The sequence below is a fragment of the Eptesicus fuscus genome, chromosome 16 (assembly GCF_027574615.1).
Source record: "Eptesicus fuscus isolate TK198812 chromosome 16, DD_ASM_mEF_20220401, whole genome shotgun sequence".
Lineage (NCBI taxonomy): Eukaryota > Metazoa > Chordata > Mammalia > Chiroptera > Vespertilionidae > Eptesicus > Eptesicus fuscus.
This window is the reverse complement of record NC_072488.1, coordinates 1935610-1947725: the sequence shown is the minus strand read 5'-3', so window position 1 is coordinate 1947725 and position 12116 is coordinate 1935610. Positions and strand designations below refer to the sequence as shown.

Genomic DNA, 12116 nt, shown 5'->3' with positions numbered 1-12116 from the left:
TAAGCCCCTTGTCCACACCTGCTGCTCCTCGTGTTTTTGTTTTGTGTTGTGTGTTTTTTTAATCCCAGTGGATGAGGTGCCACTATGTTCCTAGGTACCCAAGCCAGATACCTGGGGAGGGGGGAGGAAGGGGGGGGTCATGTTCTGCACCTGGATTGCTCAGCAGTTTACTAGCTGATTTCCCAGACCTCAGTCTGTTCCCCTCTAGCCCACTCTCCACACTTCCGTTACAATGAACTTTGTAATTCACAGCTGCTGCCCTTCTCCAAAGACCGAAATCCTTAATTTAGTTCTGTGGCCTCATGACCAGTACCCTGCTTGCCTCTGCAGCCTCACGCCTCTTCACATCCTCTGTGGTCAGCTCTCAGCTCAAGTTGCTTTCATTGCTTTGAGTGTCCGTTCTGTTGCTCGTGGACCTCAGCAGATGTTCTGCCCTCTACTTAAACCTTCTCCGTCCTGCTCCTCGTGGCTCCCTCCTCATCCCGTGTTCTTCACTTCACTGTGGTTCCCTGGGAGAGTGCCCTGGGCTCACCAGGAGGGGTCATGCCCCTGCTGTGTCCTTCCCTGACTTCCTCTAACTTCTCCCTCGGCGCTTGACATACTTGATAACAGTTTTTTGTGTCGTGGTCTTTCCACCAATGTCACAATATTGGAAATGTATTTTTCTTTCTCCATTGTGGCCCTAGTACCGGAAGATAGAAGGTTCTCAATAAATATTGAATAAGAGAGTAGGTGGAGTCTGGTGGAATAGGAGGAAATGAAGTGCAGAATGTGTGTGCAAGAAAGGAGGGTTGGGGTGGAAAAGACACAAAAACAGTGAGGAAGGGGAGGGTCTCTAAAGGTAACTAGACCGGAGCGAGCAGAGAGGTTGTGACCGCACACTGAGCTGAGAATGCTAAGTGGTTTACAGTAAGTGTACTGAGATTTGGATATGGATAAAGGCTAACAGCTTTTGTCAAGTGGGGGAATATGAATTCAGCTGAGGAGCTACAGGAAACCGAGACAACCACTGGTTGAAATGTGGGAAGGGAAGCGCAGTGAAATACGGGGTTTCGGGGCAGGGGGGATTACTGCTAGTGCAGGGACAGTCGCTAGGGCAGGGGTCCATTCGTTGGACGAGGGCAGTGCCTTTGCCATGCTGTTGGAATGGCTTCCGAGCTTCCAGTTGGAGCCAGCTAGTTATTATAAGAGGATTAATTACAATGGAAACATAGTAAAGTTTTTTAGTGCTTTAGCAAGCTACATTTAAAATGCTTTTTATAGAGAAAATATACCTAAAGATAACCAGTGATGTTACTATCTTGCTGTTTTTTTAAGGCCTATTTTTATACATAGTTAAGATCATGCAGTATGAAGAGGATTTTTTAAATGCACCTTTAATATTATAGCATAAACGTTTCTCCATGTTTTAAAAACTTGTTTTTAAGAGTATTTTCTACTTATTTTTAAAAAATATATATTTTATTGATTTTTTTTTACAGAGAGGAAGGGAGAAGGATAGAGAGTTAGAAACATCGATGGGAGAGAAACATCGATCAGCTGCCTCCTGCACACCCCCCACTGGGGATGTGCCCGCAACCAAGGTACATGCCCTTGACCGGAATCGAACCTGGGACCCTTCAGTCCCCAGGCCGATGCTCTATCCACTAAGCCAAACCAGTCAGGGCTCTACTTATTTTTTTAAAGTGTTTTTACTGATTTGAGAGAGAGAGAGGAAGGGAGAAGGAGAGAGAGAAACATGGGTCAGCTGCTGCTTACTGGGGATGGAGCCCACAACCCAGGGATGTGCCCTGACTGGGAATTGAACCAGTGACCTCGAGGTGCACGGGATGATACTCAACCAACTGAGCCACACCGGCTGGTGCTACAGCATTTTAAATGATTGCATTTTGTTGTTGTTGTTGTTGTTGATATTTAGAAGTCCCATAACTTGTCCTGGCTGGTGTGGCTCAGTTGGTTGGTGCGTCGTCCCGTACACCAAGCAGTGTCTGGTTCAGTCCCCTCAGGTCACATTCCCTGGTTGCAGGTTCCATCCCCGGTTGGGGCACATGGGGGAGATAACCAGTTGATGTTTCTCTCTCACATCGGTGTTCTCTTCCTCTCTCCCTCCCGTCCTCTCTCTAAGATCAGTTAAATAGAAATAGGAGAAGTATTACCATAACTTATCTGTTGCCCAGTTATTACCTTGTTTCTTATTTTGTTTATAAAAATAATGCAAGGCTGAAAAATGAACATCTTTGTGTTTAAAGTTTTTTTCTTTGAATTATTTCCTTACTTAGTTTAGTTCAGTAGCGGTTCTCAAACTTGGGTGTCCGTCACTATCGCCTGGAAGGCAGGTTAAACACAGATTGCTGAGCCCACCCTAAGAACTTCTGGTTCAAAACTGGCCTTTTAACGAGTTCCCAAATGACGTGGATGCGGATGCTGCTGGTGTGGGAGCACCTTTGAGAGCGGCTGGCCTCTGACATTGACAGTGAAACTACAGGATTGAGGTTGAGTTTCTCAGTCAGAAGGAGTGATTATGATCTTGAATGAAACTGAGTTCATGTACCAGCCTGTCTGTATCAGGAAGCTGAAGAGTGAGGAATTGTAGCAGTACCTCAGCATTGAGCATTTGTGCAATTTGTGAACATAGGAGTGCTGTTTTGTGCAAGGTTCTGCGCTGGGTATTGTGAGGTAGGGGTCCTGTGATGAACAATACAGAGCTCCCTTTTGGCCATTTTACAATCTGCTTGTGAGATAAAACAGATAGAACTCAAAAGTGCCGGGAGACAGTAACAAACACAGGGCTTCAGAGTTCAGAGGGAGGCGAGGTCATGTTTGGGTAACTTGTTAAAATGTAGGAGACCTGGAAATAGAAGGTCCAAGAAGAGCGAGGCTATCTTTAAGAAGCGTAAACAGTGTGGCATTAGGAAAGTGTCCCCACACTTTCAGCCAGGCAGGCCCAAGTTCCATCCCAGTTCTGTGCTACATTAGCTGTGATCCTTATTCTCCCTGAGTCTCTGTGGTCTTCTGTAAAAGGGGGATAAAGCCTCGGGGGTGTTTGTGGAGATAACATAAAACGCCCAACAGGGTGTCTTGAAGGAAACACAGGCTTCTTGAAGGTTTTTGTTGGTGCTGCTAAGCATTACAAACGTTAGCGAGGCCAGACAACCAACAACCATCCACAGGCAAAGAAGTGATGGGTGCCTTCTCAGACAGCTTTTCTCCGGATTAAATTTTAAAGGACATTTTGTTAACAGAAAATGGGGGGACCCAGCAAGTGTGAAATTGCTGCTGCTTTGTGTGATGTTGGTTAGACTCTGGAGTGCACCTGGAATGAATTTCTTAGGATCTCACAGCGGCCTGCCTCCCCTGCTGTCTCCAGGGTTGCTGGGAGGAGGCATTTTCCCTCTTTGACCACACTGTAAACTGGCCCTTCCCGCTCCGGCTGCCCTCCGCTTTCACGTCCGCATCTCTGACTGGTATTTGCTTGTGATTGTCTCTCTCCCACACCAAGATGGGTGCTGCCTTAGGCAAGGACTCGGTTCTGCTTCAGGCTGTCAGTACTTACCCAGGCCGGGCACAGGCAGTGAGTGCGTGAACTGATGCACCCACCAGCTGAGGACGTTGAGGGGAGGAAGGAGAGAGTATGGGGTGGATTCTCTATTTCTTCCATGGTTTGGGGGGCATATTTAACCTCAGTAGCACTTCACTTGTATTTTAAGCTCCTGCTCTATTTTGAGGACATCCTAAGTCCAGTGGAATGGTTTTGTTTCTGCAGGGATATTTGTTGAGAGAAAAGGAAAGCATCAGCTCAAATATTTTTAGACAGTGTCTACAGAGACTTAAGTCACCAAAACTGTATTCCAAAAATTCTCTTGATTTTGGAAGAGGCGGCAGAGTTGCTGTTGATGACAAGTGACTTATAGAGGAGACATACTTTACATTGTTACTCTTGCTCTGTATCAAATAAAAACATTTTTGTCTTTGTTTTATTTTGGTAGCAGTGCTCTTTGCTTTTCTTGGGTTCCAAGTCAGTCTGGTAAAATAATTAATGCTGATCTTTCCCAGGGATTAGTTTGGTTATAATATCACTTCTGCTTCCTGGTGTCCACTGGACTGATCATCTGTATTTGTTGAGGGCTGCAGTAATAGGGATAGTATCACTTCTTGTTCTCTAATTTGTAATATGTGCTTTTTTTGTAAAACAGTTACTTTCCCAGTTTTGGTTTGCTCATTAATACCTTTGTTGCTCTTGCTCCACATGAACTGATAAGAAACTGATACAGCTCAGATTGGCAATTGGCAGGTTGAGTTGGCTGCCTTGATCTTAGGAATTCTAAACATACAAGCCAGAAATACCTTTAATTTAGAAGTTAGGTCATTGCAGAATATGATACTCTAAGATACCAAAATTACCACTACCCGATATGAACATGGACTCATGCTCAGATTGCCCTATTGTCACAAATACCTTTCCGCAGTGGGTTGGTTTGACCTGGGACCTAAACAGGTTCACACGTTGGCTTGCTGGCCATATTCTTGTCTGGTAGGTGTTGCCCCTCCCTTCTTTCTCATGCTATTTATTTCCTGAAGACATTGGGTCATTTGTTCTGCCGGAATTCTAACATTCTGGGTGTGGCTGATTGCTTGCTAAGGTTATTTAATTTGGCAACATTCAACATTTATGTCTTCAAAACTAGAAGTTAGATCTTAGCTGGATTCAGGTTCAATTTGTGTGTTTTTTGTAAGAATACTTCATAGCTTATGCGCTGGGCACTTCGTAATGTACATTAGGAAGAGTTTGTTGTCTGACTCTCATTTTAGTAATTTTACAATTGATTGGTAGGTTTAAGTGTTAATGACTTTTTTGTCTTTATTTCAGAAAAGCTTGATTCTTTGCTCTCAGACTACGATATCCTCTCTTTATCCAGTATCCAACAGCACTCGGTAAGAAAGAGAGATCTACACGCATCAACACATTTAGAAACACTACTGACGTTTTCAGCATTAAAAAGGTAATTTGAATTATTCATAGAAAAATGTTGGGGCAAGTGAGACTTGGTTTGGCAAAAGCAGAAAAATAAGTTGTTTTTTCCCACAAAAGGTTGTTTATTTTTTCAGTTATAGTTGATATACAATATTATATTAGTTTCAGGTGTATAAGGGTAGCTTGGGAAGTTACATTTTTAAAGATTTGTAATTAATATAATTAGTCTGTCAGATTATTACACTGTATATTGCCTATTCTAAAATTTACACTTACGATTATTTTAAAAAAGTAAATAGGTATTCCCAAAGTGTCAGTGATGGTAATAATATGGTTATCGAATTCTAACAAAGAATTTTAATTAATTGACTGTGAATAGAACCCACTAAGCCGCACTGGCTGGGAGCGGTGATGGATATTAACTAGACTTATTGTGATGATCTTTTTGTGATATATACAAAAAATAGAAAAATGTTAATTCAAATGGATTAACATTAGTTTGTGGTTACTGTAAATCCTTAAATCAAAAGTCAGATAAATGAAAATTATAAAAGAATTCTGTAAGTACATGACTTCACATAATTTTGGGAGGATAGAGTAATAAATAAATTCTGACTAATATATTGTGTGGGAGGCTTTATAGCTGAAAGTTGAAGATTGGAAACTCAAAAAACAGGAATTCTATATCACTTGGCCCTTATCTTTATAATAGAGCAGATTAGTAATGTAGAAAATGAAGAGCACAATTCCGGTGATTTTTCTGGAAAGAACATTAAGTAAAAGCAATGTGGAGACTCCTGGAGAGCTCTAAAATGAAATGATAAGGCATTTATAATAAGTTCTCAGCATAACTGATGGTGGAAACATATCATACCTGTGAATGTGGGAAGATGTGCTTTAGGATAGCAGGAGAAAATGTTCCGAGGTTTTCTGAAATAACGTTCTATTGTCTCTTTCTCTGTGACCATTAAAAAAAAAACAACCCACAAGCAAACTAAAATTACCTTGTTCTGCTCAAAAATGTTAAAAATATTTGTTGCCATGGAGACAGTCTCAGTCTAGATTCTTGCAGTTTAGGCTTATGCAGACCCATAGGAAGTAACACTTCATATTTTCAACACCACAGCTGACAAAATTTGTTCCTGTGGCTAAGATGAAAAACGTCCCTGTATTTATTTTTATGTTCATGGGCACACTGAGAGGACTCTGTAAATGATAATTGAAAAATTCCTGCCCACTATGCCTAGTTTTTAAATCAAAACTGAAACTCGTAGAAAACAAAAGAATATTAAGCCGACTAAAGAACTGCAGTGTGTATTTTAATGTCCGTGTTGTTTTTGCCTTGTATTTATTTTCCTCGTGGTATTGTGGATTAATTTTTTAAGATCTTTTTAGAAGGAGAAAAAAAGTATGAATGCTTTTAAATACAGAAAAGTAGCATTTATTAATTTTACAGCAATAACATTAGGTGGATTGCTAGAGGCAGCCTAGTACAGGCTTCTGAATGAGCCAAATTCAGCTTTCAGTTTTGCCATTTACCAGCTGTATAACCTCAAGTATGTTGATCAACTTCCAAGCCTCGATTTTTACTGTGTGAAGTGGATATAACATATACAGAGCATCTAGGACTGAGTGGGTGTTCAGGAAATAGTGTCCAATAATATCAGTTTTTAATAAGTTCTTAAGACAAGCAGGACTTCGACTTACTTCAGCCTCCAGAAAAGATGAGTGCTAAGCTGTTGGAGTCTTTTTTCCCAGTTCTAGATGCTCCTGGCTGCCAGATTCTTACACTAGAGATTAGTCCCTGTGTGTTTACAGGAGATTTGGTGCTCTAAGCACCTAGTAAAACAGTAGTGAAAACTCGAGTGGCTTTTAATTAATATCAACTCTTCTGTCAACTTCTTTTTTAAGGAAGTTTAATTAAATGAAAATTAGGCTTCCATTTTGTGTTCTTAGAGTAAAATATGGATGCATTCTTTCTTCAGGCATTTTAAATTATACCTGACGTCAAGTACTGAACGCTTTTCCCAAAATTTCAAAGTTGTGGTGGTCGATGGTAAGAATGAAAGCGAGTACAGCGTCAAGTGGCAGGACTTCTTCAGCGGACACGTGGTCGGTGAGTATGGAGCTTGTTTGCCTTGGTGCCTGGGGTGGGAGGTGTCCGGATCTAGCTTGACTGTATATTTATATTCTTTTTGGGGGGAGGGAGAAGGAGTACCAGGGAACTGCTGATCTTTGTTTTACTTGAACTGTCTAAGTTTGGAAGCAGAAGCACTCAAACAGGAGGACACGGGATTACCAGCTGTCACACTAGCTGGCCACTTGGATGATTGAAATGAGTTTCCTCTCAAGTGATGAGAATTTCACCTTTTCTTTAGAGAAGGATTGTAGACTTCCCTTAGGAGATTTTAAACAAAGGATCTAGGAGATAAAATAATTGACTTTGTGATCCTGTTTTATATTTATTTAAGAAAATACATCCAACTAGCAATTGTCATGTACATCTGGAACTTATCCTACAGTCAGAAATAAATGGCATTAAAATCGTCAAATAGTAGAGTTCAAGACCTCTGTGTTTCAAATTTGTTTTCTGCCTCCTCTTAGTTCTTTCTTAACCCAAAGTAGGCAAGTTATTCCAGGAGGAAATTACAGGTTGGTTGGTTTTGTTCTGTAACAGACTCTAGATCATTCTCATTCAGCGGCTGGAGGCCGAGAGAGAGGTTTCACATGACTGGACAGAGGCCCCTCCTGAGGCGGGGTGTCTCCTCTGCTCCTGGGTGTTTTCATGGTGTTCACAGGGTCTGGGCAGATTCACTCCGATGAAGGCTTTGTTGAGTTTTAATGGCAGTGGGGCATAGTTTATTTTTTTATGTAAGTATTTTTTAATAGTGAAAAATTTTTTTTCTCTTAAGGTGAGCCTGACTCTAGGGTTCTAGCCCACATAGGAGATGACGATATTACAATAAGGATCAACACAGATGGGGCAGAATATAATATAGAGGTAAATCTAACATGATTTTTTTCTTAGCATATATCTTTTTTTTTCTTCAAATGTCTATTTTTATTATATTTATTGGAGTAACATTGGTTAATAGCATAAATTTCAGGAGTACAACATTATAATACGACATCTGTGTACTCAGTTGTATGCTCACCCCCTGAAGTCTAGTCTCCTTCCCACACCATATATTTGACCCCCTTTGCCCTCTTTGTCCTCCCCTCACCCCTTCCCACCTGGTAACCACCTTGCTGTTTTCTGTATGAGTTTGTCTTTTGTTTGTTGCTTTTTGTTTCATATCCCATATATGAGTGAAATCATATGGTTCTTGTCATTTTTCTCTCTGACTTCACTTAATTATCTCTGATTTTTAAAAAGTCGTTTCTCAGTTGTTGTAAGAAAACAAAGGTCTATAATTATACTTCTTTTTTCCTTGTATTTAAAGTTTTTTAATTAGGAAAGTAGATGATGTTTTAAAGAAGATATTTTTTACAAATGACTAAGAAGCTGTCGTAAGATGCACTGTATTTCTAATACCATAATTGAGTAAATGTCACATGTGGGTGGATAATAGGAAGAGAAAACTTCCTTCCCTCCCGACTCATTGTTTCCTTATTCTTAAACTAGAGGCCCAGTGCACGAAATTCGTGCACTGGGGGGAGGGGGTGCCCCTCTGCCCAATCTGCACCCTCTTCAATCTGGGACATCCCTCTCACAATCCGGAACCGCTGGCTCCTAACCACTTACCTGCCTGCCTGCCTGCCTGATTGCCCCTAACCCCACTGCCTGCCTGCCTGCTCGCCCCTACCTTGATCCCCTGCCAGCCTGATTGCCCCTACCTTGCCCTCCCTATCGGCCTGATCACCCCAAACTGCCTGTGTCTTGGCCACCAGTCTGGCCTCCCTCTGGGGGCACTGCCCCCATTACCCCAATGCTGCTGCCACTGCTGGCCTGAGCCTCAGCGCTTCGCAGCTGGTAATGGCTGCCTGAGCTTCGGCCTTCGTAGCCACTGCGGCTTTGTCTGGAAGGATGTCCAGAAGACAACCACTCTAATTAGCATATTACCCTTTTATTAGTATAGATTTGGGGACCATTACAACCATGCAGAACTTGAAGAAAACACATGGCCCTGGTCAGTTTGGCTTAATGGAGAGAGCATCGGCCTGTGGACTGAAGAGTCCAGGTTTGATTCTGGTCAGGGGCACACATGCCTGGGTTTCGGGCTCAGTCCCCAGTAGGGGGCCTGTGGGCGGCAGCTGATCAGTGATTCTTATCATTGTTGTTTCTATCTCTCTCTCCCTCTCCCTTTCTGAAATTTAAAAAATATATATTTTTTAAAGAGAACACATGATCTTCACTTTGGACTTTGTCATTTTACAATATCCTTTGTGCAGTGTTTTAACTTCCCTCAACTTTCCTTTACCCACCCTTAAAATGCAATCTAGTTTGGGGAAGATGATCAGGAAAGTGATTCTAGTGGGTAGAAGGTTTTTTGGAGGGGATGGGTCATGAAGATATTTAAAAATTGAGCATGGTGATGGTTGTACCACTCTGAATTTACTTTAAAAAACCAGTTCATTGTACACTTTAGGTGACATGTACAGTATATGGGTTATATCTCAACAAAGCTGTTCTTTGATTTCTTTTTAAATAAAGACCAGTCTTATAATCAATTGCAGATGTTTTCAGAGGCCCCCCAAGATTTGCTTACCACGTCCCAAATCACGGCTGTGATTCCCAGTTGCCTCCAGTCCTGGTGGATCTGGATGGTGTGGTTTGCAAAGGAGAAGGTGGCAAGAGGCTTATGGAATTTCTGCAACCCCGTTCCCGCCGTCTCCTCAGGGCACCAGGGCCATTCCCACTGTGCCAGCTCTGCTCCCTTTAACCTGTTGGGCAAAAGAATCCTGCGTGCTCTGGCCAGAAAGTGCATTCTCTCTTAGGCCCGAATGCTTTTTTTTAAGGTCGTTTATGGATTCAAAGGAATAAAGAGAGCTGTGGAAAGCTTTTGTCAAAATCCTTTTACATGGTTCCAGTCTCATGGGAAGTGAGATGTGGCTCTGAATTCATCCCAAAGGGTGTCTTTGGGCAAAAGCACCCAGAATGGTAAAACTCCTGCAGGATGCTCTACACACTTCCCTGTCAGGACTCAGGGGGGCTTGAGGGTGAGCGAGGCGGCGGTGCCAGCACAGGCCCCGGGAGAAGGTAGCGCTTTCTACACTGCCCAGGCCACGTGGACTACAGCAGTACCCGCCCAGGTGGGCAGGGTGTTTCTGCTGTTTTGTTTTGGTCTGGCCTCCACCCCGTCAGCCACGGACCTGTGCCTGCACTGAGACTGAACAGTTTGATGGCCCTACTTTTTGGTGAACAGTGGATGCACTCCCACCTCCCCGAGACTGGCAGTTAGACTCTGGCAGCTTCTGAGTCCCTCGCGGGGAGAGCCCGGCCCTAGATCAAGAACAGACTCGGGCGTCCTCAGCCAGGAGGCCTCCTTGGGCTAGGGGCCGCCACAGTTTGAAGGCCAGCCATGACCCAGATCCTGGCGGGGGTCTCCTCTGGGGTGCTGGCAGGCCTGGGCTAATGGCCACCCACGGTTTGGAGGCCGGTCATGCCCCTGATCCTGGCGGGGGTCTCTGGGGTGCTGGCAGGCTTGGGCTAGGGCTGCGGGCGAGTCCCCGCCCCACCCCTCCTCCCACCAGCCCAATCAGCCACCCTGAGTCCCGCCCCCCGCGCCTCCCGCTGGCCCAATCGTGGGTGTAGCGGAGTGATGTAATTTGCATATTACCCTTTTATTATGTAGGATAATCCTTTTCCAGAGTAAACATTCTCAAGGATGAAGGTGAAGTCTTATTTGTCCATTTCTCCTTTTTTTCTCCTAGCTGCTCTGGAAATGCAAGATCAATAAAGGGTGATAGTTTATAGTCTGAGGGGTTAGAAGAGGAAACTAGGAAGCTCGGGCCACTCTTCCATTAAAGTACTGCAGGAGAAACCAGGCTGTGCTGGCCACAGCCAGGCAGGACACGGAGCCGTGTGTCAGATACTAGTCTGGGAAACAGATGGTGGGTCGAAGTTATTCTGTGTTTCTAAGAAAATGAGAATACTCTGGGTAGTGGTGATATCACCAAAACAGAACACCTGTGGGAAAACTATAATTAAATTGGTTAAAATGAAAGGTTCAAGTATATTTCAGTGCTGGTAATCCATGCATAGTCAAAAAGATCTCTTGTCCTCCTCAAAATCTCTTTCATGGATTTTTTTTTCTTTCCAATTTAGGGTCCATTTAGTAATGGTTATTATAGGATTCAGCACTCTCTTAGTAATGGTTACTATAGGATTCAGCACTCTCTTAGAAATGGTGATAATAGGATTTGCTTTTAGTACTAGTAATAATAACTACCTTAATTTTGATATCTTAATATGTAACTGGATTCATTATTTTACATTGTCTTCAGGATAGGTGTTACCACTGCTTTACCCAGTGAGAACAGTTATGCTCAGATACGTTAACATCTCCAAGGCATGTGGTGGGGGACAGTTGAGGTTTGAACCTAGGTATATCTGATCCCGAAGCCTGCTGTCTTTTTCTCTGCAAGGTGGGCTGCATTATGAAACTATTAATATGAATTTAGAAATGTTTGTGCCCAAAGAAAAAAATGTCCTCTTCCTGTTTGTAGGCCAGATTCAGGTTTGTGAAGGTTTCTATAGCGAGGAGTTGGTTAGTGAACTTTTTGAGGTCTCTGTTAGCCCTGAGGTTCTGTAACCATTGTTTTTTAAATCTGCCTCATACATGGATTATAAAAGAGTATATATGGATTTAACAGCTTTATTGAGATACAATTCACTGTACAGTTTACCCATTTAAACTATATAACTTGGTGGTTTTTAGTATGTTCATAGAATAGTGTAGGTATAACCATGATCAGTTTTAGAACATTTTTATCACCCCATCACCCTTTCTCCCCAACTCCCCTAACCCCAGGCAACCACTAATCGGCTTGCTCTCTCTTTAGATTTGCCTGGCCATTTCACATGAGTGGAACTACACAATATGTGGTCTTTTGTGACTGCTGCTTTTACTTAGAATGTTTTCATGCTTCATTCGTGTTGTAGCATGTATCCGAACTTTATTTCTTTTTATAACCAAGTAAC

General features: G+C 42.7%; 1 protein-coding gene across 1 annotated transcript in view; it reads left to right on the top strand.

Annotated features, from left to right (window-relative positions):
* The window catches only part of ADAM17 (ADAM metallopeptidase domain 17), a 39313-nt gene that overhangs the window by 4345 nt on the left and 22852 nt on the right, over positions 1 to 12116 (top strand). The window contains exons 2-4 of the mRNA XM_008162422.3: positions 4868 to 5000; positions 6958 to 7088; positions 7885 to 7973. Of these exons, the coding sequence (XP_008160644.2) occupies positions 4868 to 5000; positions 6958 to 7088; positions 7885 to 7973 (353 nt within the window). The remainder of the gene's footprint in view (positions 1 to 4867; positions 5001 to 6957; positions 7089 to 7884; positions 7974 to 12116) is intronic.